This window comes from Marmota flaviventris, chromosome 1 (genome assembly GCF_047511675.1).
Source record: "Marmota flaviventris isolate mMarFla1 chromosome 1, mMarFla1.hap1, whole genome shotgun sequence".
NCBI lineage: Eukaryota > Metazoa > Chordata > Mammalia > Rodentia > Sciuridae > Marmota > Marmota flaviventris.
The window spans coordinates 55,689,863-55,716,941 of record NC_092498.1 but is presented as its reverse complement, the minus strand read 5'-3'; the positions used below and the strand labels follow the sequence as shown (position 1 = coordinate 55,716,941).

At 33.5% G+C, this 27,079-nt stretch overlaps 1 protein-coding gene across 1 annotated transcript in view; it reads right to left on the bottom strand.

The window, feature by feature from the left end:
* The window catches only part of Cog5 (component of oligomeric golgi complex 5), a 345,900-nt gene that overhangs the window by 281,549 nt on the left and 37,272 nt on the right, over positions 1-27,079 (bottom strand). The window contains exon 6 of the mRNA XM_027926490.3: positions 24,953-25,073. Coding sequence (XP_027782291.1) covers positions 24,953-25,073 — 121 coding nt within the window. The remainder of the gene's footprint in view (positions 1-24,952; positions 25,074-27,079) is intronic.

Here is a 27,079-nt window from a genome sequence, read left to right as displayed (position 1 = left end):
CACATGTCACAGGATCTGGTAGGCAGATTCATAAAATGCTCAGCACTGTCAAACAGCAGTAATCATAAATCCTAGTTACTATAGTATACAAGTCTATTATCTTCTAAGCACTAATAAAATTGTATCATCAATCATAAATCCTAGTTACTAGAACATACAGATCTGTTATCTTGTAAGCACTAAAAACAAAAAAAAATTATAAAAGTACTTCTAAATGATTCATTTAGGCAGCACTTAGCCCTCACGCCTAATTTGAACATTTCATAAAATGTTTGGGTTGTATGTACTTCATATTATATTCTAGGTGACAATAAATGGTACTGCCTGGGAGATGTGAGATGTGGTTGCTATGTACACAAGTTATATCGAAATAAATTACATACTAATAAAAAATAAAACTAAAAATATTTGAAGACTATTATAGAGGTGAATACTTCTAATATTATGGGTAAAGAACTAAAGTAACCTATTAAGTATAAGATTAACACGTGAGATTAGAAACTTTTTAAATTAGACATTTAAAAGAATCAAAGAATGAAATAAAACTCAGAACATATTTCCAGCCTACAAAATAAAGCAAATGCACCTTTGTTGCGTAAAGAATAGTTACAAACCAACATGGCAAAAGGACACAAACAGGTAACTCACCGATGAAAATCAAATGACAAGCATAAGATTGTTTAAGGCAGACAGCAAAAGCATGCAAATTAGAATAAATTTTAAAACAACCATACCAATTTTCACATATAAGATTGACAAACAATTTTTAAATGACGGTAACTCCTAATTTGGATATACTATTTCACATTACTATTAGTAATATTTTTCATTTTGAAACATTAAACCAACCAATGACCAAGAATTAACTTATAAAATTATTCTAAGAAAGCAATAAAACACTTGTGCAAGGATCCATATTCAAGGATAGCTTGAATTTTTATGGCTATCAAAACACTGATTACACCAGTAAAAAAAGATAAATGAACAAAATAGGTAATAATAGATTATATAAATTATTGGATCATTTTCAACTAAATATTAGCCAGTTCACATGGTCCATTTTCTATTGTTATAACAGAATACCTGATATGGGTAATTTATAAAGCAAGGAAGTTTATTTGCCCACAGTTGCAGAGGCTGCAAGTCCAAGATCAAGTGGCTACAACTGATGAGAGCCTTGTACTGCATCATATACATGGCAAAGAGGTGAAAGAGGAAGTGAACTTGTAGAAAACAGATCAAACATGAGGCATGACCTCACTTTATGAAAAACACTCTCAAGGTAATTGATCCAGTCCCACAATGAAGACATTAATTACTCTTAAGAAAGAATAATCAATTCTTAAAGGTCCCACTTCACAACACAGCCACAATGGCAATTAAATTTCAACAAATTTAGTAAGGGACAAGCCATATTCAAACCATAGCACAAGCCACTAAAACATAGACAGATTTATGTTTATTAACATAGAAACATGTCCATAATGTAATATTAAATAAAAATAATACGTATAATAAACAGCAATGTATAAGCCAAACACTGGGAGTTTATATAACCAAAATACTGATAGTGATTCTAGGTAACATGTGATTTTTTAGTTTTTAGCAATTAATGTATACCTCAATTTTCTAACTTTCACAATGAACACATATTTTTAATATAGCTACAAATTTAAAAGGCTTATAAAAACATTTTATTAAACCACTGAGAAGAATATCATATTTAATTCTGTAAATAACAGAACTGAGATAACTATTCTGAATTCATTTAATAAAAAAAAGATACACAGCATATAGCAGGCCTTATAAAAATCCCTTTCTCAGCTACATTTAGGATCTTCCTCATGCTCACCAAATATGAGTATAAAGTCATATTATTAAAGAAATATATATAAGAAAAATTGAGCCTATGAAGGTCAAGTTAATCAGTCACATGGACATAATATTTAGAAAAAAAAGATTTTTATCACAAAGGTACTGTCAAACTTCAGTCTAAGTTATCAATATCCAGGTCTTCTCTGCTCTCATCTTTAGTTTTATGTTTTTTATTTCTGAACAAAATTTACAAAATACTCATTCCCTGCCATATTTGATCTTTTGTATTTTTTTATTCTCAATTTCATTTATTTTGTCTCTGATATTAATTATCTCCTTCTGTCTACTGGTTTTAGGACTGATTTGTTCTTCTTTTTCAAAGACCTTGAGATGCAACATTAGATTGTTTATTTGGGATTTTTTTTGCTGATTTTCTTATGTAGGCACTCATAGCTATAAACTCGCCTCTTAGAATTAGCTTCATTGCGTCCCAGAGGATCTGGTATGTTGTACCACTATTTTCATTTGAGTCTAATAATTTTTTAATTGCTTCCCTGATTTCTTCTATCACCCATTCATCTTTCAAAAGTGTATCGTTCAATTTTCATGTGTGCTTCTTAGGATTTTTTGGTGTTGATTTCTAACATCATTCCATTATGTTTTGAAAAGATACAGGAATTTATATTAATTTTTTTTTGTATTTGCTAAGAGTTGCTTTGTGGCCTGCCCTGCCATATTTTAAAGAGACTTAAGAAGATTAAAATATCATAATTATGATTGGGGTTGTTAGTTTCAAACAAAAAAAAAATAGCACTTTTCTCATTGTTTCTCCTCCATTCAAAAGTATTTTCCTAAAGTTAAATGTTAAGCATATGAAATGTGCCACTTTCCATTTCAAAAAAAATTTAAGCAACTACATGAACATAGAAATCATAGCTGTGATTTCTCCAACTTTTGGAATGTTCTTTGAATAAGTTTTCCTCTTATATTTGTTAATTAGGCCAGGCTCTCAAAATCAAAGTGGTGAAATTCGGTAAACCTGTACATTTGACACTCTGTGCACCATTTTTGACTTCAAAATGTTAAAACTAAAAGTGCATGGACTATTTAAATGATGCATGTTTCATCTCCTTAAACATTCTGTAGAATACATGTAAATGACAAGAAGCAAGACCCAAATTCTTGATTGAGAAGTATTCTTATTTTCTTGGAATACTCTATTCCTTGGATATTCTCACATCACAGGATAAATGATAACTCAAAAGAAGAATGTAAGTAGCATTCATGGAAGAGTGATCATTATATTAAATTTTTTAAAAAGTTGTACAGATCATTCAACTTTCACTGACAATTATATAACCGACATACCAAATTTACAAAAGTCCCAAACTGACATGTACTTTTATCTCATAGAACTTTGGTTCTCTATAGCACCTTCATCAGAGTACAAGCTGAGGAGATAAAAGTGAAACTCCATTAAATAAGACAGCTATACTTATGTTAAAAGAAAAAAAAAATCATGTTTAATGAGGAAATAAGCTCAAAATGTCACCTCAAATACTTGTTTGATAATAATTATACACCTCAAACATCTACCCTAAGGATTGCTTATAAGATCAATCCTCAAGGAAGAGATTTTTTAATAGATAAAAAAATTAAAGTGCTTATGAATTCAATAACAGTTTTGCAACATGGAAAATAAATGACCAATAGACCAATAGAATTTTTTTCTTTTAATGGTGCATTGTAGTTGTACATAACAGTTGAGATCATTTTGAGATAATCATACCTGCATGGAATTTAGTTACTCCATATCAGTCCCCCGTACCCCCTTTCTCTCCCCTCCTCCCTTTTCCCATTACCCTTCTTCTACACTACTGGTTTTTCATTTATTTATTTTTTTAATTGGTGCTTCAGAGATATACATAAGGGGGCTCAGTGGTACAACGCTTGTCTAGCATGTGCAAGGCCCTGGGTTCGATCCTCAGCACCACATAAAAATAAAATAGATATTGTGTCCAACTATAACTAAAACAAAACAAAAAAGACCCAGAGATATACATAAGGTGGAAGTCATTGTGATGTATATCTAGACATACCTATATATATACACACACACACACATATATATGCATATGCATGCACAGTGTAATTTCGTCAAATTCATTCAGGATTTCCTTCCCTTTCCTATCCCTCCTCCTTTCCCCTCAATTTCCTACTCAACTGATCTTCCCTCTGTCTTTATGATGTCTGATACCTGCCCCCTTTTTTTCTCCTTACTTGCTCTACCTTCCACATATGAGAAAAAACATTCAAACCTTGATTTTCTGAGTCTGGCTTATTTTACTTGGTATGGTGTTCTCCACTTCCATCCATTTACCAGCAAATGCCATATTTCATTCTTCTTTATGGGTGAGTAAAGCTCCAGTGTGTGTGTGTGTGTGTGTGTGTGTGTGTGCGCGCGCGCGTGTGTGTCTCAGTATCTGTCTCACATCTCTTAATCCATGTTCCCATTCAATAAGATTTATTCAGTCATTTACCCTCAGAACAAGACTTCCCAACCACTTCCTTTTAGTTTTTCTTTTCATTGCTACAGCTTAATCCAATTTTAAAATGTTCATTTTATTACTTATGTTCAGGTGGCAAGTTTCTATGTCAATTAATTAGGTGACTATTCTTAAGCATCCCAAAACCTTACCAAAAAGCAAAAACATACAAACCAAATATCTTTTTTCTATCCTCTACCCTCTGTCCCACAATTACTACTGTTTGGTATATACGAAAAAGATTAAGATGTCTCTATTCTATCATCCAAAGAAGAAAACATCATCCTGGGTACTGTTTTTGGTACCGGAGATTGAATTCAAGGGCGCTAAAACCCTGAGCCACATTCCTTATTTAAAGACAGGGTCCCACTGTGTTGCTTAGTGCCTTGCTAAATTGCTGGGGCTGGCTTTGAACTAGTGATCCTCCTGTCTCAGCCCCCCAAACCACTGGGATTACAAGCATGCACCACCGTGCCCAGCCTACTTAAAACTATTTTTTATACAGACAAATTTTGAAGAATACAAAGTTTTCAAGTGGAGATGGATAAATGGAAAATGACAGGGCCGTCTCTAGGTACTCTTCTATCCTTGAAGAGTAACTTGTCCAAAGATTCAAGTTTCTCAAGACTCTTCCTTAATGAAGACTTAGATCCAGTAATGGCCTCAATGTTTTACTATACTTTTTAAGAAACAATATGACTTTCATTTTCAAACTTTTTTTTAGTAAGAGAACTTTCAAATAAAACAGCTTACCAGCCCAAATTTATAAGCAAAATAAAAGCAGACTTCTTTCTTTCTTTCTTTTTTGAAGCACAGTACTTTCAATGAAATAAAATTAGGGGACCAGAGTTAAATACCTCAACATTCTCTTCAAATCACAAGGATTCTGAAGAACACAGTGTGAAACAAACATGATTTTAAATTAGTAGCCTATAAAGGAAACTTCATAAAAAAATTTCCCACTCACTGTAATGAAATCCTGACTAAATATTTTATTTCTATTATTAAGTAACAATGACTCATAACTAGACTCACTCTATACCAGTATCTATACCTGAGATAATATCCTACAATGTCCCAAAGATCAAGAATGGGCTTTATTAATTTATGTAAAGTATAAAACAAACAGACACATAAACAGATGAGCACATAAAAAAAAAAAGACTGGATTTAAAACATATGATCAGCATAGAATTGAATGTGTAAGTCTGGTGAGAATAAAAAGCCATTTTCTTCAATTTTCAATTTCTTCAAAAAATCTTTAAAGTGTCATTATTTGTTTTTGCTTCTGTTCTTTAAGAGCAATGGGGGTGGGGTATTGTTGTGCAATACTTGCCAAGATACCAAAAGAATATATTTCATAAGCAATATCTCATTATGTTGCGGTTTGGATGTGAGGTATCCCCCAAAAGCAAGACAATGCAAGAAGGGTTCAGAAGAAATGACTGGGTTACGAGAGCCTTAACCCAATCAGTGATTTGATCCCCTGAGAGGGATTAACCAAGTACTAACTAAAGTGGTAGGGTGTGACTGGAGGAGGTAGGAATTGGGCATGGCTTTGTGGTATATACTTGTATCTGGAGAGTGAATTCTCTCTCTGCTTCTTGATCAGATGTGAGCTGCTTCTATCTGCCATGCTCTTCCACCATGATTGTTCAGCCTCACTGTGAGCCCCAAGGAATGGAGCCAGTCTTCTATGGACTAAGACCTCTGAACCTGTGAACACTCAAATAAACTTTTCCTTATTCTAGCTGGGTCCTTTAGTCACAGCAGCAAAGAAAGCTGACGAAAACATTGCATTTGTTTACTTGGTGATTGTCAGTTAATGTTTCATATCTTTAAATTTTAAAAATATCTAGTTCTGTCAGTAAAAGTCATATTAACTTTGGCACTTTCTTATTCCATGAGGACTAAATAGGTATCAATGGGCTAAAATCAATGTGGCTGAGTTCCCTTCTGGAAGCTTTTAAGCAGAATCTTTCCTTGCTCATTTACAGAATTCAGAGTTCCCTGTGGTTTTAGGATTGAGGTCCCATTTCCCTTCTGGCTATCAGCTGAAGGCAGTTCCCAGCTTCTAATGGACATCTCCATGCTGTGAATCATAAACCTTTTCCTTCATCTTGAAAACCAACAATGGCAGATAAGGCACTTCTCATTCTTCAGATCTCTCCAGTCTCCGCTTCTATCCTCTGACTCATTCTGTTACCTTCCTCTTCCACTTTCAAGAACTGATGTTTTCTCTGATATAAGGTGACTGACCCATAATGGGGTAGGGAGGGGGAGCATGGGAGGAATAATGAACTCTAGATAGGGCAGAGGGGTGGGAAGGGAAGGGAGGGGTCAAGGGGTTAGCAAAAATGGTGGAATGTGATGGACATCATTATCCAAAGTACATGTATGAATTGGTGTGAACATTCTTTATAAACAAACAGAGATATGAAAAATTGTGCTCTGTATGTGTAATAAGAATTGTAATGCATTCCACTGTCATGTATTTAAAAAATAAAATCACTAAAAAAAATACAGGAAAAAAAAAAGAACTGATGTATTGAGAATGGGTCCTATCTTAAAACTTACAGCCTTAATCAAAACAGCAAAGTCCTTTTTTGTCATGCAAAGTAACAAATTCATAGGTTCTGTGGGTTAGAACATGAACATCTTTGGGGGGAACATTATTCTGCTATCATGCCATACTTATTGAGTTACGTTGATTTGAAGTCTGGAACAAAGCCACAAAGCATGTCACTATCTCCTATGGTAAAATATGTCCCTCAAAATGTATATGTTGGAAACTTACTCTCCAATTAAACAGTGTTGGGAGGTAAAGTCTCTTGAAAGATGGTTAAGTTATGAGGGCTGTGCCCTTGTGAATGGATTAATAATGCTATAAAAAGGACTCTGGGAGTGGGTTCTCTCTCTTTTGTTCTCCCACCATGTGAAGACAAAGAGTTCATCTTACTGACCCTTAAAGCATGTGATGACTCAGCAAGTAGCCCTCATCATATGCCAGTGCCTTGATCTTTGATTTTGCAGCCTCCAGAACTGTGAGTTCTTTATAAATCATTCACTCTGTTGTATTCTATGATAGCAGCACAAATGAACTAAAACACTTATTACAGTTTGGATCTGGAATGGCTCTGTAAAGGCTCAGCTGTTGAAGACTTGGTCCCCAATGCAGCAATGTCCAGAAGTAGGGCTTTTAGGAAATGACTGGATTATGAGTGGTCTAATGACAGTGGATTAATCCATTAGTGGATTAATAATTTAAATGGACTACTGGGAGAAGGAAGAGGAAACTGTAGACAGATGGGTTATGTATGGAGGAAGTATGTCACTGGGGGCATGTGCTTGGGATAATATCTTGTCCCTATCCCTCCAACTTCACCCTCTCCCACACCTTTCTGGCTGCCATGAGCTGAGTAGCTAGCTATCTTTCTTCATGATATTCTATCTCATCTTAGGCAAAAGAAATGAAATTATCCGATCATGGACTGAAACCTCTGGTGAAACAAAAGAAATGTTTCCTCCTCTAAGTTGTTTATGCCTAGTACTTGGGTCACAGCAATTAAAAACTGGCTAATACAACACTATTTTAGCTGCAAAAGTTGTTAGTATCAGAAGCATTGACATTCAAAATGCTGAGTAACTGCTTCATTAAATACTACCTTTAAAAATTCCGTCTTTTTGATCGATATTATCACTACATTTTTACTTCTTTTTAAATATCTAATATGATTTAGATATGAGGTATCCCCCAAAAGCTCCTCTTCATGTAGAAATATTCAGAGGTAAAATGATTAGATTAGGAGAGCTGTACCCTAATTAGTCCATACAGGTTTCAATGGACTGACTGGGTGGTAACTTCAGGCAGGTGGAGCATGGCTAGAAAAGGTGGGACACTGAGGGTATGCCCTAAAAGGGTACAATTTCCCTGTGGCCCCTTCTTCCACCTCCCCTCACTCGCTCACTTTCCTTCCTGACTCTGCCATGAGCTGAGAAGTTTTCCTCTGCTGTGCCTTTCCCCCAAGATGTGGTACCTCACCTTGAGCTCATCACAGCAATGGAGTCAGCCATCTATGAATGGAAGCCTCTGAAACTATCAACCCCAAAGAAATTTTCTTCCTTTAAATTGTTCTTATTAGGTATTTTGGTCACAGTGATAAAAAAGTTAATTAAAACACATCTAAACATAACTTATTCAAAGCTGAATTAATTAAACTTCTTATTATAAAATAGCACTTGTTTCTACCTTTAGACTCCTCCCTCTCTGCTTCACTGTCTCTACATCCCACAAATCTTTACTCTGAAATACAGTCTTCCCACCAAGTCATATTAGAAGATACACAGGTTTAATGGGATCTGGAAAAACAACACTATGCTTCATGTGATAGAAACAAAAGCAAATTTAGTCAAATGATAACAAGATTCATGAGTATAATTCATAATATCCAGATCTTTTAGAATCCCCATATTATTTTTTTTTCCATTTGAAAATATTATCTTTTTTTATTGGTTGTTCAAAACATTACAAATATGACATATCATATTTCATACATTTGACTCAAGTGGGTTATGAACTCCCATTTTCACCCCGTATACAGATTGCAGAAACACATCGGTTACACATCCACGTTTTTACATATTGCCATACTAGTGACTGTTGTATTCTGCTATCTTTCCTATCCTCTACTATCCCCCCTCCCCTCCCCTCCCATCTTCTCTCTCTACCCCATCTACTATAATTCATTTCTCTCCCTTGATTTTTTTTCCCTTTCCCCTCACATCCTCTTATATATAATTTTGTATAACAATGAGGGTCTCCTTCCATTTCCATGCAATATCCCTTCTCTCTCCCTTTCCCTCCCACCTCTCGTCCCTGTTTAATGTTAATCTTTTTCTCATGCTCTTCCTCCCTGCTCTGTTTTTAGTTGCTCTCCTTATATCAAAGAAGACATTTGGCATTTGTTTTTTAGGGATTGGTTGGCTTCACTTAGCATAATCTGCTCTAATGCCATCCATTTCCCTGCAAATGCAATGATTTTGTCATTTTTTAGTGCTGAGTAATACTCCATTGTGTATAAATATCACTTTTTTATTTAAATTTTCTTTAATATGGAAAAGTCAATATTTTCCTTTTGTGTAATTTTATTAACATGTAATAATTGTACATATTCATGGACTATGATGTGAAAAATCAATACCTGCTTGCAATGGTCAAATCAGAGTAATTAGCATTTATATCTTCTTAATCATTTATCAATTCCTAGTGCTGGGAAATTGCAAACTCTTTTAGTTCCTTATAAAACATATAAATTATTGTGCACTATACTCACTTTACTTTGCAATAGAGCATTAGAAGTCCTATGTAACTTCTCCACTACTTTTCCTAAATTCTTTTTTTTTATTGGTTGTTCAAAACATTACAAAGCTCATGACATATCATCTTTCAAGCATTTGATTCAAGTGGGTTATGAACTCCCATTTTTACCCCAAATACAAGTTGCAGAATCACATCGGTTACACATCCACATTTTTACATAATGCCATATTAGTGACTATTGTATTCTGCTACCTTTCCTATCCCCTACTATCCCCCTCCCCTTCCCTCTCATCTTCCCTCTCTACCCCATCTGCTGTTATTCAATTCTCTCCCTTGTTTTTTTCCCCTTTCCCCTTACAAACTCTTATATGTAATTTTGTGTAACAATGAGGATCTCTTTCCATTTCCATACAGTTTCCCTTCTCTCTCCCTTTCTCTCCCCCCACTCGTTTCTGTTTAATATAATCTTTTCCTCATGCTCTTCCTCCCTGTTCTGTTCTTAGTTGCTCTCTTTATATCAAAGAAGACATTTGGCATTTGTTTCTTAAGGATTGGCTAGCTTCACTTAGCATAATCTGCTCTAATGCCATCCATTTCCCTGCAAATTCCATGATTTTGTCATTTTTTAGTGCTGCGTAATACTCCATTGTGTATAAATGCCACATTTTTTTTATCCATTCATCTATTGAAGGGCATCTAGGTTGATTCCAGAGTCTAGCTATTGTGAATTGTGCTGCTATGATCATTGATGTGGCAGTATCCCTATAGTACGCTCTTTTACGGTCTTCAGGGAATAGTCCGAGAAGGGCAATAGCTGGATCAAATGGTAGTGCCATTCCCAGCTTTCCCAGGAGTCTCCATACTGCTTTCCAAATTGGCTGCACCAATTTGCAGTCTCACCAGAAATGTACAAGTATACCCTTTTCCCCACATCCTCGCCAGCACTTATTGTTGTTTGACTTCAGAATGGCTGCCAATCTTACTGGAGTGAGATGGTATCTTAGGGTGGTTTTGATTTGCAATTCTCTGATGCTAGAGATGGTGAGCATTTTTTCATGTACTTGTTGATTGATTGTGTATCCTCCTCTGAGAAGTATCTGTTCAGGTCCTTGGCCCATTTGTTGATTGGGTTATTTGTTTTCTTATTGCTTAATTTTTTGAGTTCTTTGTATACTCTGGATATTAGGGCTCTATCTGAAGTGTGAGGAGTAAAGATTTGTTCCCAGGATGTAGGCTCCCTATTTACCTCTCTTATTGTTTCTCTTGCTGACAAAAAACTTTTTAGTTTGAGTAAGTCCCATTTGTTGATTCTTGTTTTTAACTCTTGTGCTTTGGGTGTCCTATTAAGGAATTTGGAGCCCGACCCCACAATATGTAGATCGTAGCCAAATTTTTCTTCTATCAGACGCAGAGTCTCTAATTTGATATCAAGCTCCTTGATCCACTTTGAGTTAACTTTTGTGCATGGTGAGAGAAAGGGATTCAGTTTCATTTTGTTGCATATGTAGAATCCCCATATTAAATGTCTGAAAACAGTGGAAAGTGTTACTATGTCAAATTAGTTTTGACAAAAAGAATAACTTCTATGGGTATAATGTTTCTGCTGCTCTTCTCTGCCATAGAAAAACAGGCTGTTATTAAATAGGAGGAAAATGATCACATGAAACTATTTTCAGACTTTTTAAATATTTCCATTAAGCATTTCATATTTTCAAACCTTTTAATAGTACCAGACTCTGAAAGTCAAAGTAAAATGACTTGGCAACTTTACTGACCTAAGTTTGAAAGGTACTTAGGCTATATGAAACATTCTTATATCTATTCATTATTTGGGAATACAGAGCTTTTACATGCAAAAAATGTCAGTCTCCATTAAGTATTACTTCTAATTGTATTTACAAAGCAATGCATGAATTCTCAATATATACAGATAGTGATTCAAATTTACAACACTCATTCAATTTCACAGACTTTGAGTGTACATAAGAAACAGGCAAATAAAAATTAAGTTAGTGGAAATTCCATTAATGGCACAGTGAACTAGTCAGGCATAGTTTCCTGCAGATAATTTCAAATCTAGATAAAGCTTTTTAAAAATACACTATTTGAAGGAACTGGAAAATAAACACAGGCAAGAATATACTAGAGGAAGATTTACCTTTAAATCAGAGAAGTTTTAATGGGTAAGAATTCCAAGATTAGTGTCTTTTTGCCTTATGGCATTTACTACCATAACTCCTACCAACAATTCCATCTTAATCCCCACAGATTTTACAGAAAAAAAAATATACTATATATAATATATGTATATTTTATATATCAAATATACATACACACACACATACAGGTTTACAGTCAGTGGTGCACACCTATAATCCCAGCAACCTAGTAGAAGAAGTCCAAGTTTGAGGTCAGCTTTAGCAACTAAGACCGTGTCTCAAAATTAAAAAGGGCTGAGGATATAGCTCAATGGTAGAACACCCCTGGGTTCCATCCCTAGTATGGAAGGAAGAAGAGAAAGGGAAAGAAGAAAAAGTTGAGAAGAGACAAGAAGGGTAGGGTTGATTTAGGAGAAAAAAGCAAGCAAAAGTCAGAGAAAAGCCTATCCTTGAAAGAAGGTGAATTTGCTCCTTTTACAAAGTGACAATTTTCCCTGAGTGATAACACACAGCTCATGTAGCAGAAAGCTTGGGTCTTACTAAGTTGAGATGTCAGAAGATAACTCATAGCTATCAGTACAGTTGGAAAACTACGCAGAAACACTGAAAAGGGAAAAGAAAAAAAAAAAAACAGGCGAAAGCCATAATCATTTATCAATTCTGCCAAATTCTTAGTAATAGCAAACTATTTGGGTATGGGGGAATCCATAGAGTACCACACTACAAATATAGCATTTATAACTTAAAAGAACTGAGCAAAAACAGCAACTGCACAAGGCAAAGGAAAAAATATACAGTTTGAGACCAGATTACCCACAAGTTAGAACAAAAACAACAGAACAATTCTCAAAACAGAATTTAAAATCACTAGAATGTACTATCTATATAATGCTTAGTTTTCAACCAAACTTTACTTTATATGCAAAAAATGTGAAAAAAAATGTGATCAGATTCATGGGGACAAAAAAAATAGATAGTCAACAGATATTGCCCTTGGAATGGGCCAAGAACATGGCAACAGCATCTAGTAAGAAACTTAGGCTGCTTCACCTTTTAATGGAAACTCTTAATGGAAAGGCAGAAAGACAAGTGGGTATATGCAAAAAAAAAAAAAAAAAAAAAAAAAGGCAACACTAACTCAGGCTCCCAAGAACTGCCTTAATCCTCTTAATGACCTAATTACCTCTTAGAAACCTAACCTCCCATCTCTACCATAATGGAAATAAAATTCCTATATGAATTTCAGAATGGAACAATCCATACTCAAAACACTGCAGAAGCCAATCAACAGTGTGTAGATCCACAATAAGTATAGATGAATATGTTTTGGAAACCCGTTTAGAATGTGAGAGCACTCTATATTGAAAAATAAAAATACTACCAAATGTACTATGTTCTAGAACATATGAAGAAAGAATACTGGCTGACAATGTCAGCATTTTCCTCAAGAAGTAGCTCTGGATAAACCTGAGAAGTAAACAATTAAATTACCCAAGATACAAACCATTTAATTTAGATACAGATACTTCAAAGCAACTACCACAGAAAAACCTTCATAAATTTTTATGAACTACCTCATTCTGAGCATCATGCCTTCTTGATGTACCCACTAGAATAAATTAGCCACAAGATATATATCCCTAGATAATTAATTTGGCCATTTTGAACTAACATGGTATAAACTTCAGATGTTAGAAAATGGTTTGTTAGATATAATGAGTTTGAGAAATTATTTTTCAAAGTGAAGTGTTTATATTTATTTTACCATAATCAATATAGAAACATCAATGTAGATCATCACCCCAACCACTGAATATATTCCTAGTTGTGATGATAAAACTATATTATCAGCATTATTAACTCTAACCCTAACACTAACCCTAACCCTAAACCTAACCCTAATACTAACCCTAAACTATATTATCTGCATTATTTTCCATTTATATATAACAAAAGAACATATTTCCAACTAATCAAAAGGTCAAGTCTCTAACACAGAAATTAAAACGAATGAATAAAACTAGATTCAATCTTGCTGAATATGTCTCTCAGAAGGTCATACCTGCCTACCCTATTGTTTACCCAGTACTAAAATGTAGAATTCTGTAAATATATCTATAATTACAAATTTACATTGAGTCTTTCTAACTTAACCCATTGCTAATTTAAAATTATCAGACCAAAGAGTATTTTTAAATTATTTCATATTGTTCTTGGATTTTCTATTCACAGAGTAATGAATTATAATTGTGGCAATAAAAAGTACAACAACTCTCCTAGGGTTCCTGTACAATATTTGACTTAGAACTCTAAGTTGCACTTCATTAAGAAGAAAACTAACACCATTTTAAAAGGAACAGTCAACAAAATAAGCCTAGAGTCAGAGGCAATGTTTGTGTATATTTAAGACACATTTTAATTTTCAAAAATTAATATTATAATGATATATGCTAAAATGGAAAAGACGTTGAACACTACTGGCTTCAGCATTCAAACAGAAAATCCTTTAGAACCAGCAAACTGAAATAGTTTTATAATTACTAGTTTAAAGAACCTTACACTAAGAGTGGGGGACGTAGTTCAATGGTAGAGCACCTGGGTTCAATACCCACCGCTACACACTCATACACACATGCACAAAACAAAAACCTTCACTAAATAAATTAAACAGTGATAAATGTTCCAGCAATGGGTGACAGTAGGTAAAATATATAGCTTTCCATTAGCATTCTTAACCAACCATATGGAATAAAACATGGAAATGCTACCATAACTTTTAAATGTATGAAAAACAACGGACTAAAGTTTCTAATAAGTACGCCACTTGTTGTTGTATAAACATTATCCTGAATTTTTGACACTGCATGAGGAAAGATAAAACTAATAAAATATGATTAGTGCTACATGGGTATTATCTATTCAATATAAATCTTAGTAACAATAAATTCAGTAAGTTTAAAAAAGAAGAGAATTTTGTGTGAGTGTGTAATTGCATATTTACTTCTAACAGACAAACTCACATCTAAAGGTAGACCTTTCTGACCATTTGGATCTGAGCACAGCATCACCCCCACCTGGTGGTAGCTAAACCCAGTCACATAAGTAAATAATTTAGAGACATAAAAATCTAATTCAAACATACTTACTGCAAATGTCTATATGTCATTACATTGTAGATTTTAAATGCAAATTGAATTCCTTATAACAAAGTTCTCTCTCTCTCTCTCTCTCTCTCTCTCTCTCTCTCTCTCTCTCTCTCACACACACACACACACACACACACACACACTATTCAAAGCATTTAAGAAACAAATCACCTAAGACCTATAAGAAAGAAACTAATTTAATACTGGAAACAGTTTCATGGCATATTTATAATCTATCAATACACAATTTTTAATAGGCCTGAAATAAAATTTTCTAAAATTTTCACCAACTAAAATATCTTATAGACATAACATTAATTTGTGTAGTAACTATTGGATACCAATCTATTATGTGGCAAAAATAATATAAATCTTACTTTTCTCACCTGTGCATGAATCAGAAATGTTTGCCAATAAATGCATTATTTTATCAAATTAAGAAAATACCACAGCTACAATAAAAGCACTAATGGATGAGACTGTATTATCATAAATACTTTTATGAATATAAAAGAATATTTTAAAAATATAAGAGAATATTTTAAGAATATTCTCTCATAATAATACATCATAGATTAAGAATTAAAAATGTAAAACTCAGAAGATAGAACATAAGCAATAAAAATTATTGGAGGGAATACTTTCCAATACATGCAATTACTTCATTATTTTTTACTGCTTAATTATATTTTTAAAAAGGATTTTTAATTCAGTATCTTTAATATAGAATATTAAGTCAGTGAGTCAACAGTTGCTTCATTAGATATCTATTATATAATATCTTTATATCATTCATATAAATATTAAAATATTTTATTTTTGGCTTTAAGTACGAGGCTATCATACTTAAAGGTCATTTTATCATTTTCATCTAATTTTATACTACTTTCATATTCAAGGTATACATATAAAGTAGAATAAATATGTGAATTTTCTCCTTTAAAAAAAGAAGATATTGGGAGTTCTAACAATGGCAACAATCTCCTTTGCAAACCAATTAAATGCTGCCACAGAATTTAAGGAAAGAATATAGCATTAGTGGTTTAAGATATCTACAATCAGATTTTTACAGATACATTAGATATGTGACCTTAAGATCTATGGAAATATAAGCTATAAAAAGAGTAGGGGATTTTGTTTTGTTCAGTAATGTAGCTTCAATGTCCAGGACAGTACATGGCACACACAGTAGGTATTCAATATATACTTGCAGAATAAATGAATAAATTTATCTAAGTCATACAGTAAGAGGACTCATGGAAGTTCTTTTCATATTACTTCAAGGAAAGTGCAGATGAGTCCCAATGCAAAAACTGGAGGAGAGGGTTTTTCCCCATGGATATCATCATTATTATTGTTATTGTTGCTGTTGTGTGAGTTTTATGCTTAAAGAAATAAAAGAACAGAGCCTGAACTTCTCGAACACAAAAGTTACAAGTATTCACTCATTTTATATCAGGTTCCTAACAATGTACAGGGATTACAGATGTTGAAACCTAATATTTGGTAAATAAATTATAAATCGTGATTTTCAATAAAAAATTTTTAATAAAAAAGAAACTTTAAATGAAAACCTTTAAAGATATAAAAGGATATTTTAAAAGTGAAAAGACATTTCAGTTGCAAAAGCATCAATATTATAAAAAGATCCAAAGTTTATCACATTGACCTGTAAATTAGAAATACTAACATTTGTTTTAGCAAGTGGTATTAATAGAAAATCACTCAATCTAACAGTCAAGAGATAAAATGCATGACTAAAATTTAGGAAACATTCAAAATTCCAATTCATGTCAGGAATATAAGCTCTGAAATATAATTTTAACCAGAAGCAGAAACCTAATCAATTTTGTTCTATTCTAATTGGAGAAAACTGTAGATCAAAAGAGGATAGTCAACAGCATTAAGAATAAATAAAAACTACATATAAAGAGATTAGCAATAATCAGAGAGCTCTCCATGACCCAAGATTTTTATTTAGTATTCCAGGTAAAGTATATATATATTGATAATCACATGATATCACACAATGATCTTCCCCAGCTTTAACTCAAATTTTACCAAACAAGTTGCTAATTATGAATATGTTTCCATTTCATCTGTGCAGAAAGAAAAATCATACTGCTTTCAGTCAAAGGATAGCATGTGCCTCAATGCAAGTTAATGAATTATTAGTGTTCTAGATTATAAGTCCTTCTCTTATGAAATTGGTTTGTACAGAATTGGGAAAATTTTAGAGGAATGAGTTATCTTTATAGTATATGGAGAACCAGCCATCCTGTCTATTAATCCCATATTCCATTTCCCCTCAAAAGTAGAGTGAAAATAATACCCACTAAAAGGAGGGAGAACGGATAATAAATGAATCCTCCTACCTCAATTAAGGACTTCAGTCTAAAAGATGGGCTGTTTATGTGAATCCCCTACAAACCATCCCTCATTTGCTTTTCTTGCTAGTCTTTTCCATCCTTTTTGATATGTTGTTAGTTCTTATAAACAATTGAGTGAAATTAATGCCTTCCTTAGAACAAGGCAATAAAATATCCATAAACATCTATTAAATTAAGTTTTGGTGTCAGTAAAATAAAACTTCTGAACCAGAAACAGATTCTCAGTTATGATGAACAGACAGTCATGAATTTCAAAAATATCTACTAAATGTTAAGACACTAATAAAAAGATTAACTTTTTAAATATCTTTCTAATATAAATACAGAGAAATAAAAGGAAAGTAATTGAAAATATCATAGGCAGACATCACAATATCTGATTTCAAAATATACTACTAAACTATAGTTACCAAAAACACTTGATACTGGCATAAAAATAGACACATAGACCAATAAATCAGAATGAAGAACCCAGAAATAAATACACCCATCTACAGCTACCTGATCTTCAACAAAGGTGCCCAAAACGTACATTGGAAAAAGGACAATCTCTTCCATAAATGGTGTTGGGAAAACTGGATATCCATAGTAAAGACTGAAACTAGACCTGTCTCTGTCAACACACATAAAAATCAAATTGAAATGGATAAAGATTTAAATGTAACACCTGAAACTATTGGAAGGAAATATAGGAGAAAAAAACATTTTTAAATCATTGGTATAAGCAATTTTTTAAATTTATTTTTAAGCTGTAGTTGAACACAATGCTTTTATTATATTTATTTTTATATGGCCCTGAAGATTGAACCCAGGGCCTCACATGTGCTAGGCAAGCACTCTACCGCTGAGCCACAACCCCAGCCCACAATTTTTTTTTTTAATAAGACTTCAGAAGCACAAGCAACAGGAACAAAAACAGACAAATGGGATATAAAACACAAACCTTCTCACCAGCAACAGAAACAACAAACAAAGTGAAGAGACAATCTAAGGAATGGGAGGAAACATGTGGAAACTATTCATCAGGCAAGGGATTAATTTTCAGAATATATTATAAACTCAAAATTCAACAACCAAAAAAGAAATTAATAATCTGATTTTTAAAATGAATGAATGATTTGAAGAGACATTTCTCAAAAGAAGATCTATAAATGGCAAACAACTATATGGAAAATGTTCAGCAACACTCATCATCAGGGAAATGTAAATCAAAATCACAATGAGAGATTATCTCACCCCACTTAACAAGTGCTATGATCAAAAATCACACACACACATACACACACACACACATACACACACACACACACACACACACACACCCCAAATGCTAGTAAGGCTGTGGAGAAAAAGGAACACTTATACACTGTTGGAGGCAATGTACAACCATTATGGAAAACATTCAAAAAAGTAAAATATGATACAGCTATCCCACTACGCGAGGTATATATATATCCAAAGAAAATTAAATCAGTTTATCAGATACTTGCACAATGAGGCTTATTGCAGCACTATCCACAATAAGCCAAGATATGGAATTAAGCGGTGTCCAATGATGAAGGACCGAATAAAGAAAATGTGATTGATATATATATATATACACACACATACACACACATACATACATACACACAATAAAATATTAGTCAGCCATAAAAAAATAAAATTCTGTCATTTGTGGCAATACAGATGAAACTATAGGACATAAATGAAGGAAGTCAGGCACAGAAAGGCAAATAGACATAGTCTTACTCATATATGAAAGCCAAAAAAGTTAATTTCACAGATGTAGAAAGTGAAATAGTAATCACTAGAGACTAGAAGAGTAGGGGAGAAAGGAAATACAGAAAGGTCAGAAAATGGATACTGAAACATAGTGAGGAGGAATAAAAAGTTCAGGGTTCTAGTATTTTGTACAGCACAGTAGGGTGCCTATGGTTTACAACTAATAATATTTTTATAAAGAATTAGAAGAGATGGGTTCAGAGGTTCCCAACATAAAGAAATAATAAATGTTTAGGGAGACTGAAATGCTAATTACCATAATTAGATCTCATTACACTGTACACATGTACCAAATTATAACAAATATCCCATAAAAATGTACAGTTAATCAAAAGAAAGAAGTCATAGATAGTGAAGAACTAGGTACAAAATGAATTTCTCTAAAATTCATGGCAATCAGTATACAAGAAAAGAATCATCTAGCCAAATTCCAAATAGTACATTTATATCTTTTATATTTTCTCTATATGTAAATATTCAGATCAACAATACCCAGCCAATTCTAGCATTGATAATACTGAACCAAAGACTACATCCAATTGTTCACCAATGGCTGTACCATAGGTGGGTTAACGTATCTGTATTATAGGTGGAATACCTAATAACACCACAAAGGAAAAATCAGAAAGTGCTAATGTTGATTACAGAAATATAGCACATTCTCCTTTTATCAATGCAGCTTCAATTCAACATGGATAAAGCAGGAATGCATTTCATGGAACAAGCAAATCTGTTACTCAACCTGACCCAGAATCATGTTAAGTGTTTTGAGACACTCATTGAATTTAAAAAGTTGCCATCCTCTGGCTTACAATGATAGTTTATCCAGCTATTCAAAAATATTCTGAAAACTATTAAATTTAAAATTATGTAGAAATTCTGCTCAAATGGGTCAATAATAGCTGGAAAAAGTAGTAAGTATGATAAAATAAACATTTTCCCAAGTATTTTATCTTACTAGTGTTTAAAAAATGTTATTGTTTTGTAGTATGAGCCACATACATTTTGTCTAGTCTCAAAACTTCTTGAGCTATAGATCAGGCTCAAGGATAGAGTGCTTGTCTAGCATGCACAAGGCCTTGAGCTCAATCCAAGAACCCTCCCCTAAAAGGGGCTGTTTTTAAAGAAAAATTAGAAATAAAAAATGATAAAATGTAATTTTGCAAAACACTATGTAGTTTTATTTTTTTAATCAATACACAATAACAACCTGATGAAAAAAGTACAAGTCTACACTAAAATAATTCTGTCAATTTGATAATGATATGATTTTAATTTTAATCTTAATTTTCCTAAATTATAAAAATGTTGAGCATATTTGCATATACATATGTGCCATTTATACAAATTCTCTGGTGAAATGTGTTTTCAAATATAACTAATTTGAAAGGCTCAATTTAAGGAAACAATAAATGTTGGCAAGGATGTAGGGGAAGTAGAATATAAACACAGTAATGATAAGAATGTAAAGTATTACGACTATTTTGAAAACACTTCAATAATTTTTTAAAAAGTTAAACACACACCTACCAAATGATGCAAACACTCCACTCCTAGGTAATTAACGAGAAATGAAGATACAAAGATTTGTACATAAAAGTTCATAACTCTTGATTTTTAATATCCAAAAATTAGGAATAACCCAAATGTCCACCAACAGATGAATGGATAAAAACAACTGGGATCTATCAAAGGAACATTACTTTGCAATAAAAAGAGATAAATTATTAGCCTGGAATGGTGGGGCAAGCCTGTAATCCCAGCAGCTGGGAGACTAAGGCAGGAGGATTGTCAGTTCAATTCCATCCTCAGCAACTTAGCAAGGCCCTAAACAACTCAGCGAGACTCTGCTCTAAATAAAATACAAAAAGGGCTGAGGATGTGGCTTAGTGGTTAAGTGCCCCTGAATTCAAGCCCCAGTTCCAAAAAACAAATAAATAAAATAATATATTGATACACATAATACTGATGCATTTCAAAATAATTATGACAACTGAAAGAAGCTTGGAAAAAACACATACAAAGCATACAATTCTGTTTATATGAAATTCTTTAAAGTGGAAACTAATCTATATACAGAAAATAAATCAGTAAACACTTGAAGAGAGAATACCAGGAGTCAAGAGGAAACTCTGGAGAGTGATACTATGTTCACTGTCTTGTTATTCGTGATGCCGCATGTCAAAATTACTTATTTTCAATATATCAGTTTATTATGTCACAGAAGGAAGGAAGGAAAGATGAAAGAAAGGGAGAGTATAATTATCACTAGATATTCAAAATGTGTGTTTTAAATTAATACAGCTGAATTGCTTATCCAAAATGCTTGAAACCAGAAGTGTTTTGGGTTTAGGATTTTGGAACATTTTAACATATGTAATGAGATATCTTGGTCATGTGACCAAGTCTAACAAAAAATTTATTTATTTTCATATATCATTTATACACACAGCCTATAGACAATTTTATACAAATGTATGCGGTATACCTACATTTTGACTGTGACCCATCACAAGAGGTCAAATGTGCCATTTTCCATTTGTAGTGTTATATCAGTGTTCAAAAGTTTGATTTTGAAGCATTTTGAATTCTGGGTTTTTCAATTATGGATGCTCAAAGTACATATATCTTATATAACTTAAAATTCATTCCTTCAAAGTGTTCACATCAACAGTTTATAGTATATGGACAACTCTATACAATACTAATTTCAGAACATTTCATAACCCCAAAAAAGAAAGTTGTATCCAACAGTAATCACTCGACACACCCTTAATCCCTCAGAATATACTTCATTTCTATTTGCCAATGTATTTTGTCTAGTCACACTAATTCAAGGTTCAAAACGTCACATGGTTGGCAGATCACTTTTAACTTAATTTTAGGAGTGTGAATTATAATATAAGTATTACTACTGTACTTGTTTTACTCTAAGTATTAGCTGCTAGGCAAAAACTTTTAAGAACAACCACACATGCTTGCAAGGAAATAATCTGCTGCCCCTTTAAATAACTGCTAACATCCCTTCAAGTGTTATTTTGTTTGTTTCTTTTACATGAGTGCTCCAAAGAAAACCACAAAGTACCACTTAAACCAACTAAAGAGGTGAAAGATCTATACAATAAAAACTATAGAACCCTAAAGAGAGAAATCAAAGAAAACCTTCTTTAGAAGATGGAAAGATCTACCTTGCTCTTGGATAGGCAGAATTAATAGTATCAAAATGACCATACTACCAAAAGCACTATAATGCAAGTCTGATCAAAATCCCAATGGCATTCCTCATAGAAAGAGAAAAAGAAATCATGAAATTCATCTGGAAAAATAAGAGACCCAGAATAGCTAAAGCAATCCTTGGAAGGAAGAGTGAAGCAGTATAACAGACCTTAAACTATACTACAGAGCAATAATAACAAAAACAGCATAGTAACCAAACAGTAACCAAAACAGACTGGTAGACCAAAACAGACTGGTACAGAATAGAGGACACAGAGACTAACCCACAAAATTACAATTATCTTATATTAGACAAAGTTGCCAAAAACATGCACAGAGAAAAGATAATATCTTCAACAAATGGTACTGGAAAAATTAGAAATTCATATGCAACAAAATGAAATTAAACCAACCCCTATCTCTCACCATGGACAAAAGTTAACTCAAAATGGATCAAGGACCTAGGAATTAAAACAGAGACTCTGCATCTAATAGAAGAAAAAGTAGGCCCTAATCTCATCATATGGAATTAGGCCCTAATTACCTTAATAAGACTTCTATAGCACAAGAATTAAAACCAAGAATCAATAAATTTAATGCAAGTCTGATCAATAAATGGGATGGAATCAAACGAAAAAGTTTCTTCTCAGCAAAGAAAAAAAAAAAAAATCTGTCAGGTGAACAGAGAGCCTACATCCCGGGAGCAAATTTTTATCCCTTACACATCAGATAGAGCACTAATCTCTAGGATATATAAAGAACTCAAAAAGCTAAGAACCGAAAAAACAAATAACCAATCAATAAATGAGCCAATGAACAGACACTTCTCAGGAAAGGATATACAATCAATCAACAAATATATTAAAAAAATGCTCATCATCTCTAGCAATCAGAGAAATGCAAATCAAAACTACTTTAAGATATCATCTCACTCCAGTCAGAATGGCAGCTATCGTGATGACAAACAACAAGTTTTGGCGAGAATGTGGGGGAACAGGTACACTCATACATTGCTGGTGGGACTGCAAATTGGTATAGCCAATATGGAAAGCAGTACGGAGATTCCTTGGAAATCTGGGAAAGGAACTACCATTTGACCCAGCTATCCCTCTCCTCGGACTATACCCAAAGGACTTAAAAACAGCATACTACAGGGACACAGCCACATCAATGTTTATATCAGCACAATTCACAATAGCTAAACTGTGGAGCCAACCTACATGCCCTTCAGTGGATGAATGAATAAAATAAATGTGGCATATATACACAATGGAATTTTACTCAGCATTAAAAGAGAATAAAATCATGGCATTTGCAGGTAAATGAATGGAGTTAGAGAAGATAATGCTAAGTGAAGTTAGCCAATCCCAAAAAAACAAATGCCGAATGTTTTCTTTGATATAAGGAGGCTGACTCATAGTGGGGTAGGAAGGGAAAGCATGGGAGGACCAATTTATGATATAATGAATTCTAGACAGGGAAGAGGGATGGGAGGGAAAAGGAGGGGGCAAGGGATTAACAAGGATGGTGGAAATGTGATGATCATTATTATCCAAAATACATATATGAAGACTCGAATTGGGTGTCAGCATACTTTATATACAACCATATATATGTGTAATAAGAATTGTAATGCATTCCACTGTCATATATAAATTAAAATTAAAATAAACCACAGGTATGAGCATTTCTATGTGTACTCACTATTAAAAATTTTCCCAGAAAAATTATGAGTTGCTATATAATGGACCTTGAAGCTTGTTAGCAGTCAAAACCATGAACACTAAACCCTTGAATGCTAAGGGCCTGCTGTAAATGTCTGAGTATAGAATGAATAAATAAGGAATGTAGGCAAAATATGAACATGGGAATTGTCACCTAGAAATAGCATTTCTCTTTGACATTTCCCCTAGAGAAATGAAAATTTAAGCTCTCATGAAAACACAAGTATTTATGGCAGTTCTACTTATAATCACCAAAAACTGGAAAGAACACAAATGTCCAATTAGTGAATCAATAAACAACCCACAGCACATGCACAGAATGATAGTCCAACAAATATAAAGTAACAAACCAGTGGTACACCCAACAACTTGGATAAATCTCAGAGGTGTTATGCCAAGTAAAAGAAGCCAACCTCAAAAGATTACATACTTTATAATTTCATTTACTTGACTTTCTTAAAAAGATGAAACACAACAATAAAGATCAGTGGTTGCCTGCATTAGAGGCAGGTGGTCTGTAAGTGATTATCAAGTGCTGATGAGCAAATTTGGGGCAATGAAGGAACTATTCTATATCATGACTGTGGTGGTGGTTACATGAATCCACACATGTCAAAATCTACAGATCTATATATGGAAAAGGACCAATTTATGATATAATTTTATAAGTAATAGACATTCAAGAAAGCAAATTATTTTACTCACCAATTCTGAAAAATGTGACAATGCTATCTACAGACAACTTTTCAAAAACTTGCTCAATAATATTTGTTAACGGTAATAATAAATATCAATAAATCTAAAACTTAAAATCTTTAAACCTCTATTTAAATAATCAGAAAAGGACTTACCAAGTTCATTGAGACTCTGAGCAGCTTTTGTTATCTCTCTACTTCCCCCTTGCAGTTGTCCTTGGAGTCTCTTACTGAGATACAAGATGCGAATAATTCTCCGAAGCAAATCACAGGCAACCTGTGCAAATATCACAATGTTAAATATGTGTAGCAGGTCCAATCAAGTTTCATTATAATTACTATTAATATGTTAATCTGTCCATTCTTTTTTTTTAATGTCAATAGACCTTTATTTTATTTATTTATATGCGGTGCTGAGAATCAAACCTAGTGCCTCACACATGCTAGGCAAGCGCTTTACCACTGAGCCACAACCCCAGCCCTTAATCTGTTCATTCTTTCCAGATGCTAAAGACTCATTCATGCCTTACTTCTCTAAATAAATACAAATCTTAAGAAAGTATCAAATCTTCTAGGGAGCAACCCACTGTACCACAGTTACCCTTCACAATAAACTCCAATTTATCCCAAATAGAATGAATCTGAGATTGAGACACTGTGCAAGCCAAAGATTTTTTGTAGTCTTAGACCAGTTTTCTGCTCTAAATCAATGATTTTCAACACTGAAATCAAGTTCTAATGCCCAGGTGGTATCCCTGACAATTACATCAGAATCTCTAGGGGTGATAATCAAGCATCAGTTTATTTACTATCCATCCGTTTATTTAATACCCATGGCAGCCAAAGTGGACAGCCACTGTGCTAGGCTTCCTACTGCTTAACTCTCTCCAACCCTGGTTTCTCTTTTCTAGGTTCCTATCTAAGCAGTCTTCAAACTTCTCCCAATTTCACCAGCCATAAAGAATAAACATACCCCACTTGGATTTCCCTAATGGTTTTTATCACTAAAAAAAAATAGTTACCTAAAAAAAAAGAAAGAAGGAAAAACTCTCACATAATTTCACATCGCCTCCTATTCCCTTTTCTTTCCTAGATCTAACAATAAGTCTTAACCTATCTAAAGGCTTATTACCTATCCAAAGGATTGTATAGATGTAACCACTTAATCTCCATGTCCCCACTGCTTGTGTCTATCTCTCTATCAGGCTAAGAAAGATTCATATATTTCAGGACACTCTGTTACAGAAATTGGATCCAGAACAGTTGCCAGAGTGAGATGAAGGGAGTCCATAGAAATAAAGAATATATAGTGATCTTTAGCCTTAGTAATAACAAAGAAAAAAGAAACAGTCTATGCTGCTCATCACCACAATCTTTGAGCAGTGCCAAAGCTAGTTGAAAAGCAAAGACATGATCTCTGCCTAAAGAAGAAAATCCTATATGGTGGCAGTAAAGAATTAAAAGATCCAGGAAAATGAGAATCCTGAGCCTCCAGCTGTAAGTTTTCTTTCATGGATGAAACACATAATATATAAGAGCCACACTCAGCCACATTCGTGCACCCACAAGCTACACATACACGCACAAAAACATATAATGTTTACAAACATACACAAGTCATAGACACCGGAGTATTAAACATGTTTACTTGACTGGTTCTCAGAGTTAAATACAGTTAAAATAATAAAGATTACAAAATCAGAATTTCTCTCCAGAAATTAAAGATTTGGACATCTCTAGGGGTGATAATCAAGCATCACTTTATTTAATATCCACAGGCGATACCCATGGCAGACAAAGTGGACAGCCTCTATGCTAGTCTTCCTACTGCTTAACTCTCTCCAACCCTGGTTTCTCTTTTCTAGGTGCCTATCTGAACAGTCTTCAAATATCTAATATTAATATTCATATTAATCAACTAGTATTTATTTTCTGAGTAGACACTACAAGCATGATTCAAAATTCGGAAGATTTTTTTTTAAGTCACCCTCATATCTTTGTCCCAACTTACAGTTAACAGAAACAACCATATCAGTTGCTTACTTGTCAGAATTGGAATTTTTAGATGAACAATTCAGAGCACAGAATCCCTAGCAACCACTTCTCCAAGGTTCTAAATACACCATGAGGAGAAACACAAGACCTTATTCTACAGCACCTAGAACTACCCTTCCAGAATTCCTCAGTCCTACCTAATATAAAAGTAATATCCTCAAACATATAATCTTTGAGTTTATTTTTAATGTTTTTATTTTTCACAATCATACTTAATCTGTCACCAAG